Below are 17,138 nucleotides of genomic sequence, written 5' to 3' on the forward strand. Positions count from 1 at the left end.
GCATTTTCAGACACAGCCCTACTAGACAAGCGTTTCTCAACCTTTTCTGTACTTGACATGGCAAGATGGGTGTTTTGCTCCTTGGATAACTTTTTACAATAAATCTAGGCCTAACTTTTGAAAGCCGACTAAATCAGTCAGTGAACTAGCTCAAGCAGCATCGTCCCAAGTAACAGTTGCAGTCCACAGACTGGAGGTTGACAAACACTGATCTAGAACAGTCAAGGATGTCTACGGTCAGAGACATTCAATATTTAACTGTGTTGTCTTTTACGGTTCAGTTGGTAGGGCCTGGCGCTTGCAACACAAGGATTGTGGGTTCATTTCCAGGGCCACCCATACGTAACATTTTTGCACACATTACTAAGTCGCTTTATATAAAGTCAGCTGCAAAACGGCATATATTATTGATTGTAACAATAACTAGGTTAATTTCAGTAAAGAATTACAGCTTATTGCCTTTCTTTTTAATAAACAACCAATAAAAAGCAAACGGCTTCATCTGGAGGCTGAAAAACAACATGGCTGTTGGTTTTAAGTGGGTTGAAGTCGATTCCAAAACCCTGGCTTGTACCTCCTATTTCAAGAAACAGGCCTAAAAACAGACGGGCTTGAGGTTTACATGTTCCGTCATTAAAACGTTCTACAACGCTGGCTCAAAACCTAATGCTGGTTCAGCCAGACTGCTATGCAGGCTCATTCAGTAGAGCATGGTGCTTGCAACGCCAAGGGACGAGGGTTTGATTCCAGCTGACCCATATGTAAAAAATGGATGCCTGCATGACTATGTCGCTTTGGATGAAAGCCTCTGCTAAATGGTATATTAACCAGGAAAAACAGTGCAGAGAGAGGATGGAGGAAGATGTGTACCAGTGTCATATCGAGAGAGAAAACTTAGCTGCAGAAAAAAGGCAGGAGAGCAGAATCCACGCAAGCAAACTAGGATTAAAAAGTAACAGCAGGAGCTTTTGGCAAAACTTTCCCCATTGCACCAGTAGCTATTTTTAATGCCAATGCCCAGGAGAGAGAGAAGGAACAGAACAGGCCGTCAACCCAGAGTGGAAGCAAAGGAATTGTCTCTTCAACTTTGATCAATTCATAATTCCTCTCTCCTTCTCCCATGGCTTTTAATTTGTTTCAGAGTGAATCGTCAACAAAAGATTAGAATTTTTTTTTTTGTTGCTCAGATGAAGGTAATATTTAACGTGAGAGAAAGAAAGAGGGATAGAGAGAGAGACAAGAGGAGAGGGGTGGAGAGCAAAAGACAAACAGAAAAAGAAGCGAGAAAGAGAGCGAGAGACTGTGCTGGTGAAGGGGGAGAGGAGGGGGGTCCTGGCATTTTGAGCAGAACATTTCCTTAACAATGAAAACAATCTACCCAACTGCAGCACTCAGAGGAATTCACCTCCCCTCCCCCACTCCCTCTACCCCCCCCACCAACATTACCATATCAAAGCCCGGAGTTCAGAGCAAGTCTTCTCTTTCAAGAATGGGAGCGAGGCGAAGGGAGAGAAGGAGGGGGAGAGGACAAGACCGAAGCAGCAGGAGTAGACCAGAGCACTGAGTTTGCTTTTATCCCTGCTGTTCAGTGTGTGTGTGTGTGTGTGTGTGTGCCTGTGTGTAAAGACTGCAGAAAATCTAGTAGAGATACTAGAGGACTACTGATTGGGGCCTTCCATAGGCTGCAGCAGAGAGAGAGAGACCTACGCCTTCACTATATAGAAACACTAAAACAGTAAAGAAATATGCTAAGCAAAAAGAAAGAACAGGTATCAGCAGAAATCAGCTCAATGTAATTTAGGCTTTGGTGGTATACCGTATACCGGGGTATTTGGAAATAGCCAGGGCTTAGACTGCTTAAAAATCCTTCTTTAACCAGTCTCCTCTCCTTCAATCTACCCTGAACAGCCTGACAGTATTTTTTCAATACTGTCAAAACTATTACTTTTTTTGTAGCTACTTTCAGTAAATAACAGCAGTCAACTTGTGCTATACGTTAGGAGTTAAATTAGATTGTGTTCTTCAATTCATACATTTTTCATTGTGAAAAATGCAGATAGTACCCGGTCACGTGGTGCTTGTTTACAAGCACGGCAGGCCCATTAGGCAGGATTAAGTGGCCACCTATGGCGCTAGATTGACGAGGGTGGGATTTTCCTGAGCTAAAACTGACCAAGACGCACCGCCAACACAACAATGTTTTTTACATTTTATTTAAACTAGGCAAGTCAGTTAAGAACAAATTCTTATTTACAATGACGGCCTACCGGGGAACAGTGGGTTAACGGCCTTGTTCAGGGGCAGAACGACAGATTTTTACCTTGTCAGCTCAGGGATTCGATCCAGCAACCTTTGGTTATTGGCCCAACGCACTAGAATACCTGCCCCCCCGACTGCGGCCCTAAAACAATGACAATTTCTCTAAACCAGTGGCATAACGGCTTTAGGTGAGCGTTGATGATACACATGGGCGCAAAATATCCTCTTAAGGATCGCACCCATTTTAGCCTAAAATGACATACCCAAGTCTAACTGCCTGTAGCTCCGGACCTGAAGCAAGGATATGCATATTCTTGATACCATTTGAAAGGAAACACTTTGAAGTTTGTGGAAATGTGAAATTAATGTAGGAGAATAACACATTAGATCTGGTAAAAGATAATGCAAACAAAAAAAACATGCGATTTCAAAGAATAGAAATAAAATGGGAGTTTCATCATCTTTGAAATGCAAGAGAACGGCCATAACGTAATATTGCAGTTTAGGAGCAGTTTAGCTCAAGCGTTCCGGTATAGACACACAGATCCCATAGAGGATATTTTGCTTGTCCATTCCCAGCGCAGCGGTCTAAGGCACTGCATCACAGTGCTAGAGGCGACACTACAGACCCGGGTTCGATCCCGGGCTGTATCACCACCGGCCATGATCAGGAGTCCCATATGGCAGCGCACAATTGTCCCAGCGTCGTCCGGGTTAGGGGAGGGTTTGGCCGGGGTAGGCCGTCATTGTAAATAATAGTTTGTTTTTAACTGACTGGCCTAGTTAAATAAAAAATAAAAAATGTAAGTCCTCTGATGCTTTGTTGATAGATTAAAAAAAAGTAAAAAATATTGACTCAATTTGGCATGAGGGTCTGCTATACAAATTGATGGAAAGCGGTGTTGGAGGGAAACATACGTCATTATAAAATCCATGTACACAAACAAGTGTGCAGAGCCCCAGGACACATTGGAAAGAATCAACAACACAAAAGGCCCTAAACAGAGAATACACAGTAGCAGAATACCTGACCACTCACTGACCCAAAATGAAGGAAAGCGTTGACTATGTACAGACTCAGTGAGCATGCATCTGCTACCGAGAGAGGCATCTATAGGTCGACCTCTCAAGAGAAGACAGGCTATGTGCCCTCTGCCACAAAATGAGGTGGAAGCCCAGCTGCACTTCCTAACCTCCTGCCAAATGTATGACCAGAGACACATATTTCAGATTAAACACAAACAATTTGAAAAACAAAAAAACTATATATATATTTTTAGGTGAAATACCATTGTGTACAACCACAGCAGCAAGATGTGTAACCTGTTGCCACAAGAAAAGGGCAACCAGTGGAGAACACCATTGTAAATACAACCTACATTAAATCGGTTTGATTTTCTCTTTCCTACTTCAACTACTTGCACATTGTAACATTTGAAATGTCTATTCTTTTAACTTTATTGAGTGTCATGTTGACTGTTCATTTCTGATTGTTCATTTCCCTTGTTTATTGTCTATTTAACTTGCCATGGCAATGTAAACATATTTCCCATGCCAATAAAGCCCTATGAATTGGGAGAGATGGAGAGAGATAGAGAGAGAGAGCGAGGGACACAGAGCAGGAGGAAGGGATGCTTTCTATTGACATTCCAGAGGCACATCATGGAGCCTGCAGGGGGTCTTGTGGAGATGCAGGGAACAGGGAAATGGCAGAGCAGGTAGGCATATACGCAGCTGGTAGGAAGAGGGGCACTAAATACAGAATAGTCAGCAGACTGGGGCAGTGGTGAAGATGATAGACAATAGCATTGGCCTACATACAACCACAGGTACTGTAACACTAACAAGCTGCTTTGTATGGACGCAAGTAAACTGAACAAAACTATCAACGCAACATGTAAAGTGTTGGTCCCATGTTTCATGAGCTGAAATAGAAGATCCCAGACATATTCCATATGCACAAAAAGCTCATTTCTTTACATCCCTGCTAGTGAGCATTTCTCCTTTGCGAAGATAATCCATCCACCTGACAGGTGTGGCATATCAAGAAGCTGATTGAAGAGCATGATTACACAGCTGCACCCTGTGCTGGGGACAATAAAAAGGCCACCTGAAAACGTGCAGTTTTGTCACAACGCCACAGACGTCTCAAGCTGAGAGTGCGTGCAATTGTCATGCTGACTGCAAGAATGTCCACCAGAGCTGTTGCCAGAGAATTTAATGTTAATTTTTCTACCAAAAGCCGCCGCCAACTTTGTTTTAGGGAATTTGGCATTACGTCCAACTCGCCTCTACTGCAGACCACGTGTAACCACGCTAGCCAACAACCTTCACATCCGGCTGATGAAACTGTGGGTTCGCACAACCAAATCATTTCTGTCAAAACAAAACGTCTCAGGGAAGCTCATTTGCGTGTGCGTCGTCCCCACCGGGGTCTTGACCTGACTAGAGAAGAGAAGAGAAGTGAGAGAAGTGTGAGAAGAGAAGTGTGCTCTGCAGGGATGAATCCCGGTTGCAACTGTACCAGGCAGGTGGCAGACAGTGTGATTGGCGTCGTGTGAGTGAGCGGTTGGCTGATGTCAACATTGTGAACACAGTGCCCCATCGTGGCCGGTGGGGTTATGGTATAGACAGGCTTAAGATACGGACCACGAACACAATTGCATTTTATTGATGCCAATTTGAATGCACAGAGATACCGTGACGAGCTCCTGAGGCCCATTGTCGTGCCATTCAACTGCCGCCATCACCTCATGTTTCAGCATGATAATGCACAGCCCCATGTCGCAAAGATCTGTACACAATTCCTGGAAGCTGAAAATGTCCCAGTTCTTCCATTGCCTTCATACTCACCAGGCATGTCACCCAATGAGCATGTTTGGGATGCTCTGGATCAATGTGTATGACAGCGTGTTCCAGGTCCCGCAAATATCTAGCAGCCATTGAAGAGGAGTGGGACAACATTCCACAATCAACAGCCTGATCAACTTTATGCGAGTAGATATGTCGCACTGCATGAGGCAAATGGTGGTCACACCAGATACTGACTGGTTTTCTGATCCACGCCCCTACCTGTTTTTTTAAAGGCATCTGTGACCAACCAATGCATATCTGCATTCCCAGGCATGGGAAATCCATAGATTAGAGCCTAATTTATTTATTTAAATCAACTGTTTTCCTTATATGAACTCAGTAAAATCTTTGAAATTGTTGCATTTAGATATTTCGTTCAGTGTATTTCATGTAATAACCACAGCAAAGCTGAAGGTGACATCCAAACCAAACTGATATAACCTGTAACTCCCACCACATCCATTCCATCCACACATTTTCAGGCCTCTCTCCACTAGAAGGCTTAATGTGAAAAATCGAAGTGAATGGCATTAAGGTAAATAAGGCCACTAGTTGCCTGGGCAACAGTCTATCCCCTCACCCATTCAAGCCTACCCTTTACTCTGGTCCTATCAGGAGAGAGCAATAATGCACTACTGACAGGTCACCACAACAGGCGGCAGTGCAACAGCACTTTCAAACTGTATTGCTAAAGGAGAGGGAAGAGTGGGGAGCGAGACAAAGGGGAGAGGGGAGGAGGAAGTGAGAGGAGAGAGCAGAGGAGGATGGGGGCGTAATTTAAGGCAGGGAGAGGAGAGAATCCATGAAAAGGAGAGGTAAAAGAGTGGAGAGAAAGAAGGAGGGCAGGTAGCTGTAAAGCCCAGCCCATCTCCTCCCACGCTAGCCACCACAGCCATCAATCTGCCATCCATCCATCCACTCCTGAGCTGGCCTCCTCCTTTGAACCATGCCAGAGAGAGAGCTGCCCGCTAGCTAGCTGACTGGAATAGCTAATAAGATAGGAACGGAGAACTTTTCAATGAGAGCCATGGCTGGTCTGGAAAAGCTACACTACATGACCAATAGTGTGGACACCTGCTCGGTGAACATCTCATACCAAAATCCTGGGCATTAATATGGAGTTGGTCCCCCGTTTGCTGCTATAACATCCTGCACTCTTCTGGGATGGCTTTCCACTAGATTTTGGAACATTGCTGCGGGGACTTGCTTCCATTCGGCCACAAGAGGATTAGTGAGGTCGGGCACTGCTGTTGGGCGATTAGGCCTGGCTCGCAGTCAGCGTTCCAATTCATCCCAAAGGTTTTCGATGGGGTTGAGGTCAGGGCTCTGTGCAGGCCAGTCAAGTTCTTCCACACCGATCAACAAACCATTTCTATATGGACCTCGCTTTGTGCACAGAGGCATTGTCATGCTGAAACAGGAAAGGGCCTTCCCCAAACTGTTGCCACAATGTTGGAAGCACAGAATCGTCTAGAATGTCATTGTATGCTGTAGCGTTAAGATTTCCCTTCACTGGAACTAAGGGGACTAGCCCGAACCATGAAAAGAAACACACAAAAAACAGCCCCAGACCATTATTCCTCCTCCAAACTTTACAGTTGGCAATATGCATTGGGGCAGGTAGCGTTCTTCTGGCATCCGCCGAACCCAGATTTCTCTGTCGGACTGCCAGATCGTGAAGCGTGATTCATCCCTCCAGAGAACGTGTTTCCACTACTCCAGAGTCCAATGGCGGCAAACTTTACACCACTCTGGCCAACGCTTGGCATTGCGCACGGTGATCTTAGGCTTGTGTGCGCGGCTGCTCGGCCATGGAAATCCATGAAGCTCCCGACGAACAGTACTTGTGCTGACATTGCTTCCAGAGGAAGTTTGGATCTCGCTACTAAGTGTTGCAACCGAGGACAAATTATTTTTACGCGCTACATGCTTCAGAACTGGGCGGTCCTGTTCTGTGAGATTGTGTGGCTTACCACTTCGTGGCCGAGCAGTTGTTGTTCCTAGACATTTCCACTTCCCAATAACAGCACTTACAGTTAACCAGGGCAGAAAGTTTATGAACTGACTTGTTGGAAAAGTGCCATCCTATGACGGTGCCACATTGAAAGTCACTAAGCTCTTCAGTAAGGCAATTCTACTGCCAATGTTTGTCTGTGGAGATTGCATGGCTGCGTGCTCAATTGTATACACCCGTCAGCAACGGGCGTGGCTCAAATAGCCGAATCCACTCATTTGAAGGGGTGTCCACATACACTATACAAAAGGATGGTCACAGATCCTTTCCCTGCCCTTTAACCTCTCTGGGCTAGGCGGGACGAATTCGTCCCACCTACGTAACAGCCACTTGCAGCCTGTGGCGCGATTTTCAAAACCTTAAAAATCCTATTACTTCAATTTCTCAAACATATGACTATTTTACAGCTATTTAAAGACAAGACTCTCGTTAATCTAACCACACTGTCCGATTTCAAAAAAGGCTTTACAACGAAAGCAAAACATTAGATTATGTCAGCAGAGTACCAAGCCAGAAATAATCAGACACCCATTTTTCAAGCCAGCATATAATGTCACCAAAACCCAAAAGACAGCTAAATGCAGCACTCACCTTTGATGATCTTCATCAGATGACAACCCTAGGACATTATGTTATACAATACATGCATGTTTTGTTCAATCAAGTTCATATTTATATCAAAAACCAGCTTTTTACATTAGCATGTGACGTTCAGAACTAGCATACCCGGGGAATTCGCTAACATTTTACTATATTACTCACGATAAACGTTCACAAAAAGCATAACAATTATTTTAAGAATTATAGATACAGACCTCCTCTATGCACTCGATATGTCCGATTTTAAAATCGCTTTTTTGGTGAAAGCACATTTTGCAATATTCTAAGTACATAGCCCAGGCATCACGGGCTCGCTATTTAGACACCCGGCAAGTTTAGCACTCACCATAATCATATTTACTATTATAAAAGTTTCATTACCTTTTGTTGTCTTCGTCAGAATGCACACCCAGGACTGCTACTTCAATAACAAATGTTGGTTTGGTCCAAAATAATCCATCGTTATATCCGAATAGCGGCGTTTTGTTCGTGCGTTCCAGACACTATCCGAAATGGTAAAGAAGTGTCGCACGCATGGCGCAATTCCTGACAATAAAATTCTAAATATTCCATTACCGTACTTCGAAGCATGTCAACCGCTGTTTAAAATCAATTTTTACGCCATTTTTCTCGTAGAAAAGCGATAATATTCCGACAGGGAATCTCCTTTTCGGCAAACAGAGGAAAAAAATCACAAAGGCGGGGGCGGTCGAGTCACGCGCATAAGCCCAGAGTCCCTTGATCGGCCACTTGAGAAAGGCGATAATGTGTTTCAGCCTGGGGCTGGAATGACGACATTCTGTTTTTTCCCGGGCTCTGAGCGCCTATGGACGACGTGGGAAGTGTCACGTTAGAGCAGAGATCCTTAGTAAAAGATAGAGATGGAAAAGAAGTTCAAGAAATGGTCAGACAGGCCACTTCCTGTAAAGGAATCTCTCAGGTTTTGACCTGCCATTTGAGTTCTGTTATACTCACAGACACCATTCAAACAGTTTTAGAAACTTTAGGGTGTTTTCTATCCATATGTAATAAGTATATGCATATTCTAGTTACTGGGTAGGAGTGGTAACCAGATTAAATCGGGTATGTTTTTTATCCAGCCGTGTCAATACTGCCCCCTAGCCCTAACAGGTTAAACCACTGAAATTGCTCCCAGACAAGGAAAGTGTAGTCCACATTGATGAGATTAGCGCAATCGCTTCCAGCAGGTTAAGATCACCTCAGCATAACAAAACAACCATCTAAATTTCCTTTCGAACCTCAGCTACCAAATCAACCAATACAGTGTTATCTGAGGTATCAATTGGTAATGAACCAGGTGCCAAGGGAGCCATTAACGAACCAATAGAGGCACCCATAGGGCCTATGTCTGAAACAAACAACCTGGAAATACAGCTCGTGCTTACGCCAATCCAATGCTTTGAAACGTGTGGGGTGGGTAAGATATCATTTTATTGTCTGTTTTCACAGAAATGTGTGTTTGCGTTATAAAACAACTCCTATTGAGTGCACATTTCAATAGAAATGGTAGCGAACTGGGATTCAGGCAGACTGGGATGAGAGTTGAGAACAAAAAAGGGAAGTGGAGACTCACCCGTCTTCTCTTTGATCTCACACAGAACGCTGAAGAGGGCGGGCTTCATTCTGTGACAGTTCAGGGCGTGTTTCCTGCCGGCGAGAAAGGAGAGAGCGAGGGGGGAGAAGAGAGAGAGAGCGGGTTGGAGGTAAGATTAGGAGATGCAGGTACATCTTCTAGTCATTTCATAGCATGTGCCGTTCCACGGAAAAGCGAGCGAGATTGGATTCGATGAGGTTCGTCCATCCAGCGTTGATCTAGTAGAGCAAGGTTCTGTATTAGCGGATTTCTAAAAGCTAATATAAACAAAAATACAAAAAAGGAAAACAGTTGTATTATCACAGGAATTAAACAAAGAAACGATACCACAATTACTAGATTTTAATGCCAGTTTCTACATCTGGGTTACAAGCTCTGATACTAATGAATGACAAAGATATAGGTCTAGAATACACTCACAGTTTCACATTGACTTTAATATCTTGGTCCCCCATAGCACAGTAATAAAGTTCCCTCCCAAGCCATGCTACTTTTGTACCCGCACAGCAATTTTTTGGTGATAGCATACTCTGCTGAACACCCACTCAGCGACACTTGACTTTTAATTATATTACAAACTCTCAATTAGAATATTCAATTAAAACAAACTAATGGGCCATGCTCCATCACTGCTTAGTGCTCGCTCACATGCGCACAAACTGTACAGCAGTGGTAGTCAGGGCCTTATTACTGACGGGCACGCAGGGCATGTGCCCTGGGGCCCCGACCTCCAGGGCCCCCCCCAACAAAATTATTATTAATATTTCCGGAGGCAGGCCCCCCCCCCCAAAAAAAGAAAGAAATAAAAAATAAAACTTAGTTAGGGACCCAAAACTACTCAGCATATGAACGCATCATAAGCCACGCCAAAATGTGTAGAATAGTAGGAAATTTGCTTTAAAATGGCAAAATTCTCTTTCAACCTCATGGCAAAATGAGTAGAATAGCAGGATTAGCAGAATAGCAGCTGCATGCTGCTCTCAGGAACTTAAATGGTGGCTTGTGAAAATTCATTTTTTAGCAGGGGGTCCCTTGCCCAGGGGCTCATAATATTTAAGAGGCCTTGACATTAAAGTCTGAAAATCCCTGTACACACACACACAGAAACATGACTCACATATTCCTCATTGCTCTGATCTGTGCAGCTTCAGTGAAGAGCTTAATATTGAGCCCTTCCAGAGTGTCATGTCCCTAGAGCTGTGGTCCTCATCTGAAGAGAACCTTTATGGATTTTTTTTCTCTCTCATCTACGCCTATTTATAAACCACAAAACATCTCATTTTCAAAACGTATGAAATACATTGGGAGATCATGTGCTGAAATACACGACAGCTGAAACGTACATTCAAGGATTTGATGGATAACAAAATAAATAAACCACCAAATAATACAGGTTAAAAATAATACTACCCAAAAGGGGAGATGGGCAAAGGTAAAAAAGGTGTTCAACTGAAACTGTTTTGAAACGTACCCAACACAGGCATCGGAGGGAGAATGAAAACAACAGATGAATATGAGTGGGCAACACCTAACCTCAACTCCACTTGTGTCCATGTAGGATGCCGAACCTAGGCTATATCATATTGGGAAATGCGTGAGTATTTATATGCTGACAGGAAGTGTACATTGATGCGTCTGCCAATAACGAGGGGATCGCTCGTTACGTTACTCCTTCGAGGGAGCGCATAATTGTGTCGGTCTTAATTCTATTTAACCTTTATTTACACAAGTTTGTCTCCCCTGAGCTAACATTTCTGAGAGCTGCTCAGGTAAAAACGTATTTTTTTGTTGAAAATCACTGCTGGATTTGAGTGGGAGAGGGGCCATGGAGGGAGGTGGGGGTTGGGGGGGGGGGGTATGAGCAGGAGCAGGTGTGGCGCTCGTGCTTTCATGGGGCATGCGGTCGGTCCTGTGGGTCCGGTAGACCTGTACACACTACTGACCTGTGCTGGAAGTTGAGCGGCAGGCCACCCCCTGCCGTGCCCCCCCCAGCTTCCCCTCCCTCTGTGGGGTCATCTGATCCGCCCCAGTGCGCCGGCGACTCCTCTGGCCAGCATCTGGACATGGGGTAACAGGGGGGAGAGGGTGAGGAGGCGTCCTATCCGCTACCACCCAGATAGGAAAACATTAGCCGTCCTATCACACTAGGTCAGACCCGGTACGTAGTGCCCTAGCAGGGCACTGTGTTGTCCATCTCATCGGTTCTCTCCTGCCACCCGGCCCAGACAGTAACACCCCACCCTCCAGGTCAGTACAAGGGCTTTGTATGTATGCAAGGGGCCCCACAGGTGACATGCATGACCTAGGTAGGCTACATTTGATGGCGTGTGTGTGCGCAGAGATATGCCAATCAAAGCGGCAGTCACCTCGTTTGGCCCTCTCGTCTCGAGTGATAGGAGAGCATTTAGTCAAAATCAAAAGCAAACAATTTTATCAGAATTGAATAGGCCTTTATCAGACCATCCAAATCACGGACTGGACTAATCCATGATGGGCTGTATCACGTCCAAGTCGAAAATCAACCGTCCATCGACTTCTTTCTCCATCTTGCTGCTGTATGGAAATAAGTGATTGACTGTCATCCCTGGCAAGTTTTCAAATGTATACTGTGTGTATATGTATTTTTGTTAAACTTTCAAACAAAAATAAATCAATCTAGCCTACCTCTGCTGAGAGAAACGACTAGTGAGTAATTTCACTGATCTAGAGCATCTCATGTCTTCAGACCTGCATATACAACTAATTAGGGTCGTCACGATACTCAGAGGTACCGTTACAACGACACCTAACAGGCTTTATCTGCTGCCTAAGAGTTTCTGACTCCATCCTCAGATGAGAAGGCCGAACACACGAAAACAACAGGAAGTACTAAAGGAGCAGGACTGCTAGGAGAAGGAAAAAGAAGGAAAAAGGAGAAGAAAAAAAAAGAATAAAGTGCTCAACTCTGAACATCTCTCAGACACTATAGCACAACAGCCATCTAGAAACACACACAGAACCACAATCGCACACACCATATAGAAAGAAAAAGAGGTCTTTAACATTGTAAACACACTAACATTATTTCCGGCCTTATTTTTTTTGTTCTTCTTGAACACGTAGTATTTCAGTTCGTTAATTACATCTTCAAAGTTACACCCTTAACAGTGAAGGCAATATCCTTGAGTTTATCAGAATCGTCATAAGCTGCGTGTAGCGTCCAGCACCCCCCCCCCAATTCTCATTAATAGAAACTAGATTTTCGGACAGCTGCACTCCCGTACACATTACAGGAGAATTGATTGCACCCCGTGCAAAATGAAAAGGATGCACACCACCAGGACGGGAGGGAGTGAATTAATTAAGAGAACCAGGTGGTCAAATGTGGGGTGGAAAATCACTAGCTAATGACACATCACAGACACTGGCCACAGCCTCGTATTGGGACAGCCGCGTCTTTTGTTCACAATTCTGACGCGCCCCCCCCCAGCTGACCTACAGCTCCTTGGAGCCACATGGCATATGAATATGGGTAATTTGCTTATTGTCATGCACGCACACACCAAGAGTTGTGATATGCAAACATATATTCTGCATACATTAACAATTGAAGTGAGAGACCTAAAATATTAATGATTGCTCTGTCAAAACACAAGTGACTGATTAACTTGTCCTATACCTACACCACGCCGTTAGATTTCCATAACCATGTTGATGTGTCATATCAGATATGGCACTGCGAATCATTTTTACAAGCCCACACAAGTGAAGTCCCTCCAACATTTTAACTAACGGCCATTTGAATTTGAAAAGCTCATCACCGACAGCGACGGCTCAATTAAAGGAGGCCTGATTATCTATGCTAATGACAATGTAGGAGATTAATCAAGTGTATTTATGTGTGTCCAAACTGGCACCCTATTCCCTATATATAGTGCACAACGTAAAAAGTAGTGCACAATAGAGGGAATACGGTGCGATTTGGGACACATCCATAATGGTATTTGCTATTTGGGACCTTTGGGACGTCCTTACACCCCACCATGGAAGTAGAAATGTACAATGGCTAAGGTAAGAGTTAACATAACCCAGGTAATATTGTTTGCCCTGGCTATCCAACAACCTAGGAACTAATCAGATGGGCTATCTGCATAAGTGTACATCAAAATATGAACTCGGACACAGATGCCACTATGTCTGAAAATCACAATGCAATGAGAGCTGTTCTAATCTTGAGCTGTAAAACACAGGGCTATGGCTAGCCCAATAAGAGACTAAAGGAGCCTAACATTAGTCCTTATAGTCCAAAGACCTTACATATTCTGTTCAGAGGAGAATTGGCTCTGCCAGCCAAAAACAGCCAAATACTCCCATCTAAACGTGAATGGATTCTCAATTGCGGTATAGTTCTAGAAACATAAAGCCCTCTTTAATATCAAAATAATTTCACAAATGCAAAACATACACTGCTTTAACCGGTTTTAACACAGTTGCAGCAGACAGTATTTTTCAGTAACACTTTTGTGCGGTGTCTTTTCCGTTTACACACAGGTGTTTGGAGACGCTGATAGCCAATTGTCACAGGTAGTCGACTGTCTTCTGTAAAACAAGCGCTTTAACATGGAAATATGGCCATGCGGGAACCCTAAACCCCTATAAAAAGGTGTGTAGTAATTTAACCTTTTGTTTTTGGAAAATTATTTCTCGCTGATATGAAAGATATGTTCATTATGTTTCCAAACCTGTACTACAAATTATGCATGTTAACGTTTAGCATAAGCAGTGGGGCTCTTAACACAACTCTCCCGTCCAAAAGATACTCACAAGGCATTAAAGGTGGTTTGCGTCTATGAATGGGCTAAGCCAGGGGTGTCAAACTCCTGGCATTCTGTTTTCAATGAAGTCCGTCCGGAGAGCTGCACTGAAAATGTGTTATATTTCCTTTCCTTCCAAATTTGCAAAAAATATATATATTTTGGGGGAATTTGACACTCCCTGACTGTTCAGCTTTTATTTTTTTGTTGGACACAGTCAAGAAACTGTATGAATGTCGGTCTATCATTTCTACACAGTTAAGATTTTGTTTTAGTAATTTAAAGTATTTTCACTTCGTTTTCCTCCACACAAAAATATAAAATTACTTTACTTAAACCACCCGCAAGATTGGACCCCCTCGCGGGCCGAATCCGGCCCCTGGGCCGTATGTTTGGCACCTCTGGGCTAGGCTATAGCATACAGCAATATTCTGTGCGTCTGTGTGGGGAGCCTGCTTCTTTTTTTCGTGTAACGTTTGCCAACCATTAAATTATTTGTCAAATAATGATATCTTCTGTTGTTGACAAACCACAAGTGACTGAATAAAGCAGCGTGCATCACATCAAAAATATCCATCATTGTACTGTACCAGGCAACAAGCGAGCAACAGAACACAAGACAGCATTAACAAAAACATATCTTTTCTTATTTTATCTTCGCAGCACGTTTTTTTTTACCTGGCCTGCGCCTCGTCCAGGCTTTCGTCTGTGATGGCCATGATCTGTTGTAGAATATCCCCAATGTCTTGTTGCGGTTGACCGAGCTGTTTTCTAACCGAGTCTGGGTCGCCAATGTCGCCTTGTGATAACCCGCCGAGTCCGGCGAGACCTGCCAGCATTCGCGTCTGATCATCCATAGCTACTTTCAAAGAAACCTAGGTCCTTTCCTCACAATCGAATTCACACAATTAGCCAGATAGCTAGCTAACAATGAAACCCCCAGCGCAAATCATACGCCACTGGCCGATAGTAATTAATTACAGCCAGCTAGTTAACCTAAAAAATAAAATTCCAAAGCAGTTCCACATTCATAAACGGTTTGTGCTGCTCGCCGATGTCATTAACCACGGTAAGCTAGCGAATAAATGCTGCTAGCTAAGCAACTGGCAAGCTGTGTAGCCCTAAGAAACATACAGGAAAAAAAGCAACGGGCACATGCACTAACTAGGGAGCTGGCAGACAGCGCCTCACGCTAAAACAAGAAGAAAAGCGTTCTCTCCGGCGAATAAAATATGCATTCAAAATAATGCAACAAAAAAATAAAGACAAAACAAAAATGTCCAAACACCTTTCTAGCTAGATGCATACATCAATAAATCACACTTGCGGTGGTTCAAAGGGACTTATCAAAACAGAGGACTGTTTTCGCAGACTGGAAAAGGCAGCGCCAGGACCAGTGTGCATCGTTCACAGACCAGCTCGCGCTAGCTAGTGTAGCCAATTACCAAATTAGCTCGCTAAGTAGCCAGTTAGCTAGATACTTCAGGTAAGTAAAACAAACTCGTATGGCATCGGTAAAGAAAATAACTAAATTACTATAATTTGATAACACTAGTTATGCAAATAACAGGCAAAATGTGGGTTAATTTAGATAACTATCCTGGCGCAAGTAAATAACGCTAACTGAATTAAAAGTGGCTAATAATGTGAACGAGGACCACAATGCTGAAGCTCAGAACATAACTAGCTAGCTTGATGCGATTAAAATAGAATCGCAACTGATTGAATTATTCCAAACAAAATGTAGCAAGTGGGCTATGCTAGTTTAAAAGGCAACGACGCTGGCATGCTAAATAGTTAGCTAACAACAAAATGATCACCAGTGTATTTTTACGGGTCCTCAGCTGGGACAGTCATTCTCCTCCCACGTAAAAAAAATCACGTTTGAGGAAAAAAATGTTTTCTGAAAGTTATAATGGCATTCTTTCCCACCGGCCAGCCACGGCAAGTTGAATTCCATTACACTCTTGGCTGCAGTAGTGTGTTTTCTCAATCTTTTTCTTCTTGCTGGATAAAGGTTAGCGTTCCCCTTTGCAGTTTTCTCCCTGCTGCTCATGAAGCCACAGCCAACTCTGTGACCATACAATATCGCGCATTCAATTCATGATGCTACTGCGTCAGATTGTATTTGATTAGATGTTTACTTTCCATTTTATTTTTCAGATATTTTCCTGTTTCATATAAACTAATCCAGGGCCATATGAAAAACTTCAGTCGGCTATTTTAGACTTTTGTATTGAACCAGTTTCGCTCCCTTCCCTAACATGCAGATGACCCTAATCAGTGTTAGCCCACTGAGCTAAGGCTGGCATTCAGGTCACAGGCATGGTTACTTTTTATGCGAAAAGACTTCACGGAAGCACTTCGGCTACAATAGAATACTGTCAAGAGGTCTTGACCTCAGTGGCACACTACGTTTTCAGGGGGCAGATCAAGGGGTTGAGTTTGAATAAGGGGGTACCTTATTGGACTTGGCTAAGTGTCAGTCTGACACAATTGTAATTAGTAGTGTGTTTTCTTTACTGTCAAGATCACCTCAAACCTGAACTGTCAGTCGATTGAATTACCACCACGCTCCACCCATTAACCAAATCAATGACTGACTCATACAGTAACTGGGACCAATATTGAAGTATCTTATTAGTCTACAAAAAATGTGTTCCGTAAAATTGGAACAAATCACACCATCAAATAGGCCACTATTAAACAGGACGTGTTCAGAAACATTCAATGAATGAAACATCCTTAGGTCTTTTAGTGTGAGAAATATGTACAGAACAGATTGAATACAAACATCAATTTTTTTTTCTGCAAAAGCGGATGATTTTGCTGCAGTTTATCACTCAGATGAGAGAGCAGCTCCGCTAGATGAATTGGGAGACTGAATAGACATGGAGGAGAGAAGGCTGACTGCTGTGCTGGAATAATGGGTGTGCACGCCACGAAGGGGTGTGCACGCCACGAAGGGGAGTGCACGGGACAAAACTGGCCGTGGATTCTGCTG

The 17,138-nt window shown here is 43.6% G+C and overlaps 1 protein-coding gene across 6 annotated transcripts in view; it reads right to left on the minus strand.

The window, feature by feature from the left end:
• pbx4 (pre-B-cell leukemia transcription factor 4) overlaps positions 1-16,201 on the minus strand; it is a 44,660-nt gene extending 28,459 nt beyond the window's left edge. Inside the window, exons 1-3 of one of the 6 annotated variants that reach the window (XM_045714945.1) lie at positions 14,813-16,201; positions 11,285-11,398; positions 9,321-9,394 (exon numbers count right to left, since the gene is read on the minus strand). In XM_045714945.1, coding sequence (XP_045570901.1) covers positions 9,321-9,394; positions 11,285-11,398; positions 14,813-14,991 — 367 coding nt within the window. In that variant the 5' untranslated portion in view covers positions 14,992-16,201. The remainder of the gene's footprint in view (positions 1-9,320; positions 9,395-11,284; positions 11,399-14,812) is intronic. The other 5 variants (XM_045714944.1, XM_014192698.2, XM_014192697.2 and 2 more) reach the window with 5 other exon arrangements.
• Between the last annotated feature and the right edge of the window lie 937 nt (positions 16,202-17,138).

This window comes from Salmo salar, chromosome ssa03, assembly GCF_905237065.1.
Source record: "Salmo salar chromosome ssa03, Ssal_v3.1, whole genome shotgun sequence".
In the NCBI taxonomy this organism is placed as follows: domain Eukaryota; kingdom Metazoa; phylum Chordata; class Actinopteri; order Salmoniformes; family Salmonidae; genus Salmo; species Salmo salar.